Source organism: Mesoplodon bidens, assembly GCF_964165515.1.
Source record: "Mesoplodon bidens genome assembly, chromosome: X".
Lineage (NCBI taxonomy): Eukaryota > Metazoa > Chordata > Mammalia > Artiodactyla > Ziphiidae > Mesoplodon > Mesoplodon bidens.
In genome coordinates, this window is record NC_138163.1 from 100,557,787 (window position 1) to 100,574,469 (window position 16,683).

Sequence of the window (16,683 nt, forward strand, 5' to 3'; positions counted from 1 at the left end):
ACGGAGGCCTTGTGTCAGGCAGGCTCTCTCTCTTAGCAAGTGCCCTGGAGAAGGGGATTAATGTTCCTTTTTCACAAAGGCTGGTGGGGATTGCTGAGGGCAACTCAAGACCTTGCCATTTAGTACAGCACTGGAAAAAATATTTTTAAACTTTATATAGTGGAATTGTTTTTTTTTTTGAAAACTATTTAACATGTAAATCTAATCTAGAAAACCAGAGTTGGGTCACTGTGGTTGAAGGTGGGGTCAGGGGTGGCCTGAGGCTCCCCCAGGACTCCCAGAGAACCCCAAGATGGCCATTTATCCACTAGGTTGGCACTTACTGTAAGAAGCACACAGTGGGCACCACGATGTCTAAGCCTCTAGCTTTGGATTGGGAAGAACCAGGTGGGATTGGGGCGCTGATTGGGGGGCTTGGGGGGAGGAACGGCTGAGGGGGACTCACCCCTGGGTTAGTAGTCTCCTCCGGCAGGTCCCAGGGTTCAGGTCCATCTGAGCTGGGCACCACCTTCGGCACCCTCCTCTCTTGCCAGGCCGCAGCAGCCATGCCGTGCCACTCACAGGATAAGAAACATTGTCACCATTTTACTTTTAATGAATTTTATTCTTTAAAGATAAGGCATACTAAGCTAAACGCCCCCCCCCCCCGCCCTTTTTGCTTGCTCTTCTAAAAGGTGGTTTCTAGTTCCTTTACCAACAAACGTTCAACGTTCAATGTTGATATAGGATTTGCAGCAGATGTCAGGGGCTGACCGGGATGGCTCACCTCGGTATCATCGAACAGACCTTTTCCTCGTAGATGTCCGGAATCATACCCACCGGGGAACTGATCATGTGAACGGTGTTCTTACTAAACAGCTTGAATTCATAATGGATAAGCTGTTCCCAAAAGCCGATGTTGGGCCGGATGATGGGGCGGCATGACTTGGTCCACGTGTAGGCTTTCAGCAGCGACATGGAGTGGTACTTCATGAGGTACGCGAGGCAGAGAGCGGCAGAGCGGCTCACCCCGGCGGCGCAGTGCAGCAGCGTTCGGCCCTGCTTCATGTCCACGCTGTGGATGTGATCTGCAATAGGGTCAAAAAGGTCGTAGAGGTGCGAGGTGGGAGCATCTGCCACCGGCATGTGTACGTACTGGATGTCTTCGAAGAACGTGTTGGTCACCTTCATCGACACGTTGATGACTGTCGTGATGTGGTTGGTAGACAGCATGAGTTCGTTGTCGGCTGCCACCCTATTGCTGATGTATAGACTGCTGGTTATCCGGGAGAGGCCATGGACCGAGGGCTGCCCGGCAGCCTGAGCCAGGAGGGGACACGGGGTTGTTGTCATCAAGGCGGCGGGACAGCGGTATCTCCTGGCTGCTTCGGGGCACCTCTCCCGGGAGCGAGTTCAGGAAGCAGCAGCTCGGTGGAGTCTCTTGTAGAGGGTCTGGGGGACAGTATACCAGTCACAGGTCACCACCCCGTCTCCACCCCCAACCCCACCCCCGCCGCCCTGCGCGGGAGTCACAGGCCCCCACTGCCCTTCCCACTGGTTTCCATGGCAATGGCAGCTCGCTACAGGGAGGACTTGGCCACAGAGCCGGGTCTTCAGAGAAACCCCAGATCTCTCTTCTTTTTATCTTTCTTCATAGTCATTTATTTTCCGAGCCCGAATTCTTATCTGTCTTGATGTTTTAAAATGTTCTGTTACCAGATAGCTATTTTATGCTTCAGTTTTTGGATCACACTGAACTCAGTATCTATGAATGCTTCTATTTTATTGGTGTTGAAGAACAGGGCTTACACTTTTTCTACAAAGTAACAGCATCATATTTTTACACTGGGGCACAGCATTTGGCTCATGTGATATGCTAATCTTTATAAAACTGCAGCGAGATAGGGGTTTGGTTGGGCTTGGTGAGCTAGCCTGATACTTCTTTGTTGATTGTAGCCATAGAATTATTTTCCTGCTCACAGACACATCAGGACTGTTTCTAAGGGAACATTGCTGATATATAGGCCTTTATCTATCATGAAGTTGGCCTGTGGTGAACAATTGTGACTAATTTAGCTGTGTCACTGTCCATTTGTGCATACAGCCCAAATGATTTATCACTTGATTCTACTTTATTACCTGAAACAACAGCTCAAATTTTCTTGTCTACTTTCTCCAAAAAGAATGCCCACATGCTTTGTAAGCTACAAGTCATTTTGACCGCCACCAGTGGTTTCTAACCAGTAATGTTAAAAATTCTGGAGCCAGTCAATGCTACATCATAACTGGGCTAAAAATAGATTTTTAAAACGCTCCCTGAGATTTGCATTTCCTCTCAGCTAAGATTTTTGTAGAATTTGACTGAAGATTCGAAACAACTATAACCTAAAACTAACAAATTCTTTCACAGAGCAGCTCAGAGACTCATCACTTCCCCATCACTCCTTGTCATTTTGGGGTTGTGTGCAAAGGTGTGCTCCTTAAATTTTAAAAATGTAGTAAAATTAGGGACTTCCCTGGCAGTCCAGTGGTTAGGACTCAACGCTTTCACTACTGTGGCCCCGGGTTCAATCCCTGGTAATGGAACTAAGATCCCACAAGCCACGTGGCACAGCCAAAAAATAAATAAATAAATAAATAAATAAATAAATAAATATATATATATATATATATATATATATATATAGTAAAATTAACCAAAATAATTCCATTACACTACTCTCAAAGACAAGCATGGCTCATATTAAATAGATTCATGTATTTTTCCAGCCAATATTCTGTGATGCCCTTTCATCTGAGGGATTTTGGATGTCTTAAAACTCCACTGTAGGACTTCTCCTGGGTGGATGAGAAGATGTTTCCTCCTCCTGAGTTTGGAAATTGGTCACTTTCAGACTTCGACTTATCTCTACTTTTCCTTATTATTTAGGGGGAAACATGTACAAGGGACTTGCTGAAGAACACACTCTCTTCCTGCCACTGGGAAAAGACCCTGGGTGTCAAGAACTAGTTAACACTCAGATTTCTCAATTCAGCAGTCAAAACCCTTTCCTCTCTGATCTAAGCCTGCCTTTCCAATCTCATTCATTCATTCACTCACCAAATTTTTATTAAGAATCTATTGTGTGCTAGGCATTTTCACTTATGTAAATCTTCAGTTCTGACCAAACAAATCAAATGTTCTTGGTAAGTGCAACATATACATTCCTGCTTCCTTACCTTTGCTCATGCCACTCCTCTCCCATGAGAAAATGCTCTCGCTCCTTCTTGCTTACTGAATCCTTTCCAAGCCTCAAGAATCAGCTCGATTAATTTTTTTAAAAAAGCATCAGCTGAGCATCCAGTTGGTGTCAGGTACAGTTCTAGCATTGTGTAGATCCAACACAACACACACAGGCCCAGATATCAAAGAGCTTACAGTTTAGTCAGAGAGATACATAATCATGAAAGAGTCTGGAAGAGAGGGTGATTCATTGTTTTATGTGTGTCTGTGCTCGGGGACCGGGGCAGCCAGGAGGGATATCATGAAAGGCTTCACAGAAAACATGACCTGGAACAAAGCTTTTTGTTCATTTGTTTGTTTTTATTATTTATTCTGTCCAAGTCTTTGTTTTGAAAAATTTCAAACCTACAGCAAAGGTGAAGAATAGAATAGTGAGCACCTGTGTACCCTTCACCTGTAATTTCTCTATTGTAAACAGTTGCCATCGCATTTCCTTCGTCTCTCTATTTAGATATACAAACACACATATTCATCTGTTTACTTGTTTCTTTTTGCTGAACCATTGCTAACTGCAGATATAGCAACACTTTAGCCCTTTCAAGGCATCCTAAGAACAAGGACACTCTCCTCCGTAACCAGAATAAAATGACTGTACTCAGGAAATTTAACATTGACCCAAGTTTATTATCTAATATATAACCCATATTCAAAATTCACCAGTCCTCCAAATAATGTTATTTGCAGCCGTTTTTTTCCCTTTGATCCAGGATGGAATCAAGGATCACACATTGCATTTAGTTGTCATGCTTCTTGCGCATCTTTTAATTTGGAACCATTTCTGAGCCTGTTGTTTTGCTTTGGTCTTTCCTGGCCACTGACATTTTTGAAGAGTTCAGGCCAGTTTTGCAGAACATCTTTCCATTTGGAAGTGTTTGATTGTTCCTTCAGGATTAGATTCAGGTGAACTATTTTTGGCAGGAATAGTAACAGATTGCATCATTCATTGGGGGCATATGATGTCTGTTTGTCCCATTAACGATGATGATAAATTTGACCACCAGGTTAAGGTGGCATTAGCTAGGTTTCTACATTGTAAAGGTAACTTTTCCTCTTTGTAATTAATAAAGAATATGTAGGGTGGTACTTTGAGTTTCTGGGAATATCTTTGGAATAGGACTTTGAAGGATGAATAGGAGTTTTCCAGGCAGATAAGAAGGTGGGAGCATTCTACACAGGAAGGGAAGTATGTGCAAAGGCACAAGGGTGTGAAATGGTGTCAGGAGGGCAGAGAACAACAATTCAGAATTACTAGAGCAGACAGAGTGACGCAGAAGTGATAGGTGGAATGGCTGTAGAAGCGGCAACACAGAGATCACAGACAGCCTTGCAACAGGCACTTGGGCTTCATCCCATAGGCTATGGTGGCACACTGGAGTATTTTATGCAGAGAAATGGCAAAACAATTAATTTTTAGGAAGCTCACTTACAGCTATGTGGGTGGATTTGTGGAGCAGAGGTGCAGTGGTGAGAAAGACAACACTTGAGGGAGTGAAAGCTATTGCAATAGTCTAGGTGAGCAATGGTACACCCATTGCAGACTCTTTTCTGCCATGGAAGCTGGATCAAATCCAAATATAGTTCACCTCCTCAAGTGTACACATAGGCCAGGCTACATAAGAGAATGGAATATTAAACTTCCTGTGGGTCAGTGTCTGGAGAGCTGGGTGTTCTGGGGGGCAGACAGTGAAGACAAGAGGCAGAGAATGTAGGTAATATGTTTACGTTAAGGGTGGTGGTGGTGAGAAAACCTAAAAGAGTATGGGATGAGGGCACAGGAGAGCTAGTAGCTAAAAGGAGTTGCATGTTATATTGTCCGATGGACAGATAGGATAGGTAGTCCCCAGCAGAAGGCTCTAAGGCAGAGGTGGGAGTTGGCTTCCCTGAGTAGTGAGAGTTGTATGTTAATTCCATTTCCCATTCTCAACTGCGGCTGAGTCAGTTACACCACTGTACACAGCTAGCAGCAAGCCAGCTTCCTAGGACTCATTGCTGGGCTCAGTTTGGTCCTTAGTTTCTGGATGGTGAAGAGAGACAGATGGATATGAATGTGGAACTCTTTAAATAACACTCTCCAGTCCAGAATACAGATATTATGAGAAAATGATTGTGACTTATGTTAGGTGAAAAAAACTAGTTTATAAAAAAGTAGTACCTTTTTTGTAAAGGTTAAATATATACATATGTATATTTACCATATATATGTGCATACATATATATATCTCACATGTATATTAAATATGTATTAGTGAATCCTGTTTGTGAAATATTAAGTATCAAAAGCTGCCCTAGGTATATATAGAGTAACAATTTCACAAATGTCAGATATTATTTGATATTATATTTGAGTGGTGGGATTAAAGGGAATTATTCTTTTCTTTTTGTGCTTGTCTATATTTTCAAATTTTCTAAAATAATTTGTGTTATTTTTATAATTAGAAAAAAATGAATCAAAATGTATTTAGACCTCATCAACAGGTATCTTTTTTTTTGGCCTAAAAAATTAGCAAAGGTGAAAAACTGCTAATACTTCATGGTGACAGAATTCAGAGAAATGAGCACTCTCCTACATCACCAGTGTCCGAGATGGGGAGTAGCAAAACTGGCCAAACCACGTGGTGGTTAGGATATAGAGCAAAGAAAACTCTCACAGTACTGGTGGCAGGGTAAGGTGGTACCACCAATTTGGAGACCAATCCAGTAAAACTGAAGATGCTCGTAGCCTATGCCCCAGCAATTCCAGCCCAGGTAGAAACTCTTGCTCAGTAAATGCAAGACGATATTTACAAGAATAATTATTGCAATGTTGTTTATAACATGAAAAAATGGAGACAATATAAATGTCTACCAAGAAGAAAATGAAAATTTGACTGCATAGTCATATAATGAATACCATAGACACAGCTATGAAAACAAATGAACTACAGCTACATGTGTAAAGCTGGATAAGCCTCAAAAGTATAATGTTATTCCAAAAGAGCAAGTTGCAGGAGAAAATGTGCAGCAAGAAGCTTAAAAACAAGTAGAACAGTACCATACATTGTTTACGCTTGCATATACCTATAAATGCATATATACGTATATATATGCATACATATGTAAGTTAAAAACCCACATGCGACTGAGAAACACCAAATTGAGGATAGTGATTCCTGCAGGGAAAGAATTGGATCTGGGTGCGTGAGATAGGGTGTTTCAATATGTCTTAATATTTTATTTTGCTAAGAAGATAGATCTGAAGCAAACATGACAAAACATTACGGTCTGACAAACTGGATGTTGGGTGCCCAGGTATTTATTATCATATTCAGCAGACTTTAGGATTGCTTGAAGTATTTCATAATAAAAACGAATGGGGAAAAATGCACATGTGCTTTGAACTAGCAATTTCCCTACTGGTAATTTATTTATTTATTCTAAGGAAATCCTCACAAATGTGTGCAGAGATTTACCTACCAATATGTTAGTATTGTAAGTGTCATTTACAATATAAAAAACTGGAGAAAACCTAATCTAGGAATAAGGGCTTGTGTAACTAGATTATGAAATCTTGGTAAGGTAAAATATAATGCAGCTCTTAAAATGACTACCTAGAAGAATATTTATTCTCGTGGAGATATTTCATACTATTTCATTAATAGAAAATACTATAGAGTAGTTTGATCTCAATAAAACTAAGTAATATTTTTTTACCTATATATGTGGATTCATACATAGAGGAAAGCAAAGAAGAATCTACACAAAAATGTCCACAATCATTATCTCTGAGCAGTGTTATTGCAGGTGCTTTTTGTTTTCTGGATGGACCAAGCATGTATATAATAGGTATGTAATAGCTTTATAATTTGAAAAATTATATATTTTTAAAAGAGAATAATAAAATGGTTTTGGTGAGAGATAACATGGAATGGGACAAAAAAGCAGCAGCTGCAGGATGGAGAAGAGACAAAATCAAGAGTGATTTAGAAGGTATAATTGACAAGATTTTCTAACAGATTAAGAAGGGAGGGGGAAGGGAGGAACATCATGATGACTTGGTGCTTTCTGACTTGGACGACTGCGCAGCCAAAGAGATCCTTCCCTGAAGTAGGAAATGCATGAGGCGGATTAGATTCTGCCTGAAAGATGAACAGGAGTACAGTTTGGAGCAGGATGAGATTGACAGGCCCCAAGACTAGCATTCACAGTGTGGGGCTCCTATCCTGCATCCATTCCTTCCTGTCTACTCCTCAAGCAGAGCTGTAATGTTCAGGTACTTGCCCTCTCTACACAACCGTATGCTTCAAGGGAAACTTCCCCCATTCCCAGTTTCTAGAGTGGCAAGGTGAGCATTCTGATCATTCTAAGCCAGTTGTGCAAATCTATTCCTCTTGTCAATGACTGGTTTAGGGATGGGCAACTTACCAAACTCTGGCAAATGATATGCTGGTGCAACCGTGCACCTCAGTTTGGGACTTGAACCCATGGTCTTTTCATTAGAATCACTAACCTGGCATCTGGACTTTCAGAGGTCAGGTTCTTTATATCTCAGCACAGAAGGAATTCAGGGAGAGGCAAGAAGTAGACATTAATATAGGACACTTGTGAGGGATACAAGCAGGCTGACAAGGTGCTCTGCCCTGAGAATTAAGTGGGCTACATTTTTATAGTTAAAGGAAAGTGGGGCGGGGGGTGGGGTGGGGGAAGACCGCCTTCTTCCTCATTCTTTGAGTAGATGTCAGGCTTGCATCACCAGCTCCTCCTTCGCATTAGGCAGGAGAGTGTTTGACCCTATAAGGTCAAACTAGAACTGTCATGGTGCTTATTCAAATCAGCAGGAGGGTGGTAACATATACTAAAATATTTAAAATCATCTCAGGTTTCAGTATAATGAGGGTCCTACTTTGGAATATCACCTTTCCCTTATATTCCTGTCCTTGGTTCTAAGGATCCTTATCCTGCTGGACTTGACCAGCAGGATGCAGACCTCATTTTTTCACTTAATGGCCTGGGGTATATCTCATGCTTTTATTAATGGCTTTATAGTTAAGCAAGCCGGGCTTCGTTCCATGATGTTCTGATAGCTTTTCTTGAGTCATCATTAAGTTACAGTGGTCTCCCAAAGTTCCCTAAATTTCCCTCTCTATCTACAATCCCCTAGTGGGATTTCTAAAACTACCTGTGTAACTATCCTATTCTATACCTATGGTTAGTGGAAACCTACTGGAAAGGTTTCCTGGCTCCTAAGGAAGAACCAGTAGTACTAGAGACAGCTTTTCTTCCTCACGGTAAGTCATTTCTGGGTGTCATACCCAGATCTCAGCAACCATCTTGCAGCCAGGTGGGGAAGCAGCCTGAGGGCAAAGCCAACATCCTGAAGATGCATTCTGAGTCAGAATTTTCTGCCACTCACAGCATTCATCTAAAGTAATATAGATAATCCTGTGGAGGTGTCCATGAGTAGAACAAAGGCTTTTGAGAGGGAAACTTGCCTGAGGTTCTCAGTAGCAGAGTCTGGATCCTACTGAAAACCTCAAGCAAGTTATTTGGTTGATTTAAATTGTCTTGAAATGTAAACACTGTATAAAATATTATATGTGTTATGTTTCATTTATATAAATCCAGGCTTATTTTATTTTAAATCTAATAGTGTAGAAGTTTATACAGTGAAAAGCGAAATTCTCCCTTTCATTCACTCACCAAACCTATTCCTTTTCTCAGAGGTAACTGCTGAGAATAATATTGTTACTGAACACAAGTTCATGTGCCTGACACACAGTGAGGCCAAATAAACCTAAACATGGGATTTTGGAGCAGAGAAAGGCATTAAGACTTGATAAACTGGAATGGATTATGTTGCAGACTTGATTCTAGCCTGCTGGCTGTTACTGAACACAAGTTTGTGTGCTCAACACACAGTGAGGCCAAACAAACCGAAACATCAGAGTCTGGAGCAGAGAAAGGTTTATTGCAGGGCCAAGCAAGGAGAATGGGTGGCTCATCCTCAAGAACCTCAAACTCCCTGATGGTTTGAGGGTAGGTTTTTATAGGCAAAATTTGTGGGTGAGGGCTGCAGGGTGTGTGACTTTCTTCTGGTTGGTGGGTGGTGAGGTAACAGGGTGGTGCTCCAGGAATGTTGTGCTCAGCCTGAAGATACCATCCTCCACCTGATTGGGGGCCTTAGTTCCTGCAGAAGAACTCGAAGGTATTGTTTTATATATTCCTTGAGCAGGATCCAGGACCCTGCTTTAATTGCTGCACTATTGTTTCTTGACTGCTCCTCCTTTGTTTCTGCATTCCCTCACTTCTCTGATTAGCAACTGTTTGAATCTTCCCTTTGGAACTCAGGGAAAGTCATGGAGGCTGAATGAAGCCTATTTCCTACAAACAAGAAATGGAGTACCCAGGAGGTCCCCACAGGGTCCTGCTCAGTTTCCATACGATGAGTTTCCTTTCAGATCTTTTACTGGGCATTTACACATGCACACACACACACACACACATGCACACATTTTTACCAAAGTTAGAGGGACTACTCAAGACGGCCTAAGGTAAAACAAAGGCCTTGAGTCACACCTGAAATTGCTCTGGTTATGCAATTAAAGAGAGATAAGGCAGTCATCTTCTGGAAGAGAGGAAATAATATGTCAATGGGCCTGTGGGAATGCTGGGCAAGAAATACAGACATATGGATTGAGATGGTGTGTCCAGAGAAAATAAAAAATACTTCAAGTCAGAAGTCTTGCCATTAGACTTCAATTTTCAGGCATTGATTTCTGAGAAAGATATTTCTCATGTGAGCAATTCAAGACAGCATGCTCTAGGATGAGTTGTTTTGGAGCATCCTCCAGGATTCTTCAGGATGAGTTGTAGTAGCAGAGATTTATTTGTTTAAGGATGAGTAATATAGGAGTAATGCTGGGGAAATTAAGGAGTATCTTATTTATATAATTATACTACACATATTTGTCTGCAAATTTTTTCTTTTTTAAAAAAAAATATTTATTTATTTATTTGGCTGTGCCAGGTCTTTAGTTGTGGTGTGCAGGATCTTTAGTTGCAGCATGTGAACTCTTAGTTGCAGCATGTGGGATCTAGTTCCCTGACCAGGGATTGAACCCAGGCCCCCTGCATTGGGAGCACAGAGTCTTAGCCACTGGACCACCAGGAAAGTCCCAGTACGCATATTTTTTCACTTGACAATATATCTTGGATATCTTCTTTTTGTTGACCTTATTCTTTTGTTGACTGAAAAAAAAAAAAACACAACCTAAAAGTTGAAAATTATGTTTTATTCAGCGGATTTCTGAGGACTTCAAGCATGGGAGACAGCCTCTCAGTTAGCTCTAAAGGACTGCTCCAAAGAGGTAAGGGAGGAGCCAGGATATATAGGAGTTTTGAAACAAAAATCAGGTAGTTGGGTTATCAAAAGATTACTGTTAATTGAAGAAAACCAGACATCTCAAGTTAATGAATTTAGCGCTTTTCTATGTATGGGAAGATGCAAAAGTCTGGACTCATTGAAATCATTCTTTTGATATGTACCTCAGCTATCTGGGGCCAGTATCCTGTGTTTGGGGAAGGGTGTTGGTGGCTTGATGGCTGCAACATCCTTCGTTTACTGATATGACAGACAACATTTTTCATTCACACTTTTTAAAGGCTGTGTGGCATTCCATAGTATGGTTGCATCATATATTATTTAACCATCACCACCTGGATTGATGTTTGAGACGTGTAGAGGTTCACAATATGTCACCCCAAAATGCCATTTTGGCATATTGATTATTTTGAATTAAAGATCCTTAAGAAGCAGCTGGTACAAGAAGAACACTCTGACCCTCTTTTGTCCCCCAGAAAGCAGGAGATAAGGCTCCCATGTGAAAAATACCCTTCCTGTACCAGGAGGATAGAAAGTATCCTTATCACCAGAGATAGGGAATTTAAGACAAAAGGCTATTTAAACAAACCTTGTTTCTTCTTCACCATTTTATTACCCTTTTTTACTAGTTAATATCCCATGTACATTTTTTCTAGTCTTTTACTGACAATCTATAGGAACTCTTAAAATCATAGGGGTTTTAGTTTTTTGTCTGTTGTTGAATATGTTAAACATATTTTCTCCTAATCTTTCTTTCCAGTTTTTCAATTTTGTTTTTAGGAGTTTTGGCCATATATAAACTTAAAATTGTTATGTTGTTTAATCTGTGAATCTTTCCCTTCGAAGCTTCTGGGTTTTTGTTTTCCTTGGGAAGACTTTCCAACACTAAGATTTAAACAAATGTTTACTTCCGGTATTTCATAATTTTGTTTTTTATGTTTAGATTTTTTTCCTTAAAAAAGCTTTTTATTATGGAAAATCTCAAAATACTGTGATGTTGTGATTGACAATAGGAAATATATATTTGGTCTTCATCCCTGTTTCTGGCAGTGAGCTCTTAAAATCCTTGGAATTTCCTAAATAGTAAAAGAGATAAAGGTGTAATGGGTGGCTTTTGTTATTCATATAAGCACCTTATGTTAATGAGTTGGCTTTTGGAAAGCCCCTAGGTAACCTAAGGAGGGGGACTGGTTGCCAGGGGAACCAACCTAATGACTAGATGGTTGTAATTTTCAGCCTCTGGGGAGGGGAGAGGGGTTGGAGGTGGAACTATTCACCAATGGCCGTTGATTTAATCAACTATGCTTATGTAATGAATCCTCCATAAAAATCCAAAGGTTGGGTTTCCAGGTTGGTGAACGTGTGGAGATTCTGGGATAGTGGTGAGCTCAGAGAGGGCACTGAAGCTCTGGGCCCTTTCACCATACCTTGCCTTATGCACCTCTTCCATCTTGCTCCTGAGTTATATCCTTTTATAACAAACCTGTAATAGATTAAGTAAGTAAAATGTTTCTCTGATTTCTGTGAGCCGCTCTGGCAAATTAGTTGAACCTGAGGAGTGGGTGGTGGGAACCTCTGATTTATAGTCAGAAACACAGGAGACAACCTGGACTTGTGATTCTTGAAATTCTCTCTGTAGCTCTCCCCACCAATCTCATTCGCTTACTTAGAGGTAACTATTGATAAGATGTTTCCTTTTAGATCTTTGCCGGACATTTATACACGCACAGATTTTTTACCAAAATTGGAGGTGTGAAATAAAATTCATATTTTATGGCAAGACAAGAAAAATCTAAACATAAAAAAATTCTTCTCTGCCTTTTGGCCTCTTCTCTCCTCTGACTGTGCATTATGTATCTGCATTATGCATCAACCAAACCTTCCCCATGGGCAGGAATACCTGCTCAACCATAAAGAGCAACATTCTCCTATCAACAAGACAGCTCCTTAAAAGATAGCATTCTTTCTTTCTTTTTTTTTTTTTTAGCATTCTTCTTGATCTTGTAAGGAGTCACGTGACCCACCACGATGCCGGCCTAGATGCCCACTTAGATTATGTATTTATCAGTAATACGTCATTTGATGTGCAGCCTTCTGTCTCAAAAAACTTACATAACTGTGTCTTGACTTCTAACAGGCAGAACAGTTCTCAGAGTTTTCTGAGGTGCTCTTCTTGGGTTATAATCCTCAAATTTGGCTTGAATAAAATTTTCCATTTCTTTTTCAGATCGACTGATTAATTTTTCATTGGCAGAGGGAATATTTAAGAAGATCTAAGGTAAAACATAGGCCATGAGTTATCTTAAAGTGGATGTAATGTGTGTGTATATATCCATAAACAATTTACCTTTTGTCTTGTGTATTTTTTAATGTTTTATATATTTATATATTTATTTATTTATTATTGTGGTAAAGTATACATAACAAAACTTACCATTTTAACCATTTTTAAATATACAATTCAGTGGCATTAAGTTTATTTACATTGTTGGCCAGCCATCACTACTATCCATCTTCAGGGCTTTTTCATAATCCCAAACTGAAACTCTGTCCCCATTAAGCAATAACTCCATATTACACCCACCCTAGCCCCTGGTAATTCTTCTATTTTCTATCTCAATAAACTTGATTATTCTAGGTACCTCATATAAGTGGAATCCTACAATATTTGTCTTTTTGTGTCTTGCTTTGTTTCCCTTAGCATAATGTCCTCAAGGTTCATCCATGTTGTAGCATGTATTAGAATTTCATTCATGTTTAAGGTTGAATAATATTCCATTGTATGTGTATACCATTTTTTGTTTATCCATTCATCTGTTGATGGACATTTGGGTCATTTCCACCTTTTGGTTATTGTGAATAATGCTGCTATGAACACTGATGCGCAAGAATCTTTTTTGAGTCCCTGCTTCTAATTCTTTTGAGTGTGTACCCAGAAGTGGGTCATATGGTAATTTTATATTTCATTTTTGAGGAATCACCATAGTGGTTTTGTGTATTTTAAAGGTTTACATATATAAATTAATCTAGTGGAACTTTCTGTTTCTATACAATCATTCCTTTATTGAACATAATATGTTTGGGTCCTCTTTTCTGTCCTTCCATAGTTTATACTTTTCTTTATAAAGGATTCACATACTTCATGGTGAATTGTAGGTATTTTATGAATTTTGTAGCTATTGTAAATGGTACCTCTTTTTCATCTTTCCCTTTCGTCCTCCCTCCCCCTCCCTCCTCCCTCTCTTCTCTCTTCCTTTCTTTGGTTAACACAAGTTGGCCATTACCTAATGCAGACTACTTCTCCATTGCTTATTCTAATTCACTAACAGAAATGTCTCAACCCACATGGCTGGAAGTTTTGACCCGGGACCTTAGTAGGTATGAAGTAGAAAAACAAAAGTCTTCCATCTAGTGAGCCCATTGGTGCTGATAAGCCAATTCAACTTGCTAATGCTTATAATGACAAATGGTCCAGACAGGAAAACCTGAGAAATTCATAAAAGAATTTTCCTGATTAATTAAAAAAATTAAAATTATGATGTTGGAAATTGGAATAAAATGTTAAGGTATGTATTCATATATTTCCTATCTAAACTTTATAACCTCAAAATAATTTATTTATTCAATTCTATAGGAAAGTTTTAATATAAAGCTATTTATAATGCAATGAAAAATTGCCACATAGCAAGATACAGTTCTGCTTCTAGTGGCATTTACATTGCAAACTAACAGAGTGAAAGGGATCTTAGGATACAAGTATTTCTTCATCTCCCTTAACATCTAACACAGTGCCTTGAGCTTGGTAGGTACTCATAAAATATGTGCTCAGTTTATAAAAGGAAGACAATTTTCACAAAGAAAATGACTTTTAATGTAGACTGCTTTCTGTAGGGTTTTTTGATCTACAGATTGGTTGAGATATTCTTACTTCCCCAACTAGTTTTCATAGGAATACGAGTGAAACAAACAATGAATATCCCCTTTCTTACCACTCAGATGATTCAGGTTAAAAAAAAAAGGCAAAAAAAAAAAAAAAAAAAAGAAAGTGAAAGGTTTTGGAAATAGAAAAAAAATTGAAATGTGTATTTTCTTGACTGTAGGAGCTGGAGCGCCACAGTATTTGTTACCAAACCAGGTTCATTTGCCTGAGGTGCAGCAAGCCAAAGGCTGAGATGCCAAGGTTTGCAGCACAGAAAGTGGTTATTTATGAGGCAGCCAATGAGGAGATGGGAGAACAAGTCTCAGACCTGCTTCCCCAAAGGTGAGGGGCTCAGGATATTTATGGGATAAGGAAGCAGGGTGGTCTGAGGTGTGGGGGAAAATGATTTGAGGCAAGAAAAAGGTGAACTAATCAGTGTTCTGAGCAGGCATATCTGAGTTACATGCTTCTTCATGGGATGCACGGTCAGAAAGTGGTGGCCTTAGCATGATCTGAGGGTGGAGTTTTGGTCCCTCTGACATAAAAAGATCATTCATCAGATACTTGCTCAGGCCCACTTTGAAGGTCGGTGGTCCCAACCAGTCTTGGCCGGCACAAACTGGATGAAATCTAACTCCAAGTTCCTGAAAAACAATTTAAGCCACCATTACTACATATCTATAGAGGGTGGTTAAGGAGTTTTGTGATATATTATCTTTACTCCGTGAAGCATGTAGGGTATGCAATTTGCAAAAACAATTAAAGGCAGCTTAGTCAGTGAAGGCAGTTTACAGGATATTATTTATTAAGCAAGCTATAGTTTAACAGATCTAACTGGTGACTGCCGTCGGTTTCATATTGAAGGAGAATATTTTACTTTTCTCCGAAATGTGTAATCATTAAACGTATGATGATTTAAAATAACATAGTATACAAACAATTTTATCTATATAGGCATATTTTCCTAGCCCATTTGAACCATTAGAATGACACAGCTCTTTCACTAGGTAGCTGTGTGACCTTGAGCAGATTCTTAAAATAGCTTAGCCTTGGTTTTCTCATCTGTAACATGAAAGAGCATCTCTAGGGTCTCATTCAGCTGTAATTAAAACCAATGTAATGTTTTGGCAAAATCAGATATCAAATCTTGACAAAGTAGATGAGACCATCAGGGTTGAAAAGTTGTTTATGGTTTACACATCAATAAATAGATGCTATAACAGTAATCAGATGGAAGCTAGCTACCAAATATGTAATTTCCTAAGCATAGTAGTGAGACCTAGGGCCCAAGAGCCTTCCTTCCATCTCTCCATATTTTCCTAACAAAGGATTATATGCATGTAGTTTAAATTGTCAACTAGTTCTATAAGTTTTGTTATAAAAAAACACTTTCACCTTTTACATGGTTATTTCGGAACTTATCTGCCTCTCTCTAGATCAACACGGTCCAATACAAATATAATGTAAGCTACATATATTATTTTAAAATTTCTGATAGCCAAAGTAAAAGGTTGTTTAATTTTAGTAATATATTTTAACTCAATATATCCAAAACACTATAATTTTAGCAAGTAATTAATGTAAGAAATCATTGAAATATCTTACATTTACTAAGTCTTTGAAATATAGTGTGTACTTTCGACTTACAGCAGCACATTTCAAGTCAGATGTTAAATTTTCATTGGAAATGCTTGATTTCTGTTTTTAGATTTCATAAAATTTACAATTGACGAAGTAGATTCACATAATGAAAGTTGCTCCAAACATTCTTAAAAATCTCCAGTAACTGGATTGAGTGGCAATTTTAAAATTCAAATTGGGCTAAGTTAAGTTAAATTAACATTAAAAAAAAATTAGGGCCTCCCTGGTGGCGCAGTGGTTGAGAGTCCGCCTGCCGATGCAGGGGATACGGGTTCGTGCCCCGGTCTGGGAGGATCCCATATGCCGCGGAGCGGCTGGGCCCGTGAGCCATGGCCGCTGGGCCTGCGCATCCGGAGCCTGTGCTCCGCAGCGGGAGAGGCCACAACAGTGAGAGGCCCGCGTACCACAAAAAAGGAAAAAAAAAAAAAAAAAAAAAAAAAAAAATTAATCTCCAGAATTCCTTGGCAGTCCAGTGCTTACTCCGCACTTCGACTGCAAGGGGCA

General features: G+C 39.6%; 1 protein-coding gene across 1 annotated transcript; it reads right to left on the minus strand.

Annotated features, from left to right (window-relative positions):
* Positions 1-762: 762 nt before the first annotated feature.
* Positions 763-1,332, minus strand: DUSP21 (dual specificity phosphatase 21; the record flags this gene model as incomplete). Its single annotated transcript, XM_081223099.1, has 1 exon — positions 763-1,332. The coding sequence occupies one exon, from the start codon at positions 1,330-1,332 to the stop codon at positions 763-765; it is 570 nt and encodes a 189-aa protein (XP_081079225.1).
* Between the last annotated feature and the right edge of the window lie 15,351 nt (positions 1,333-16,683).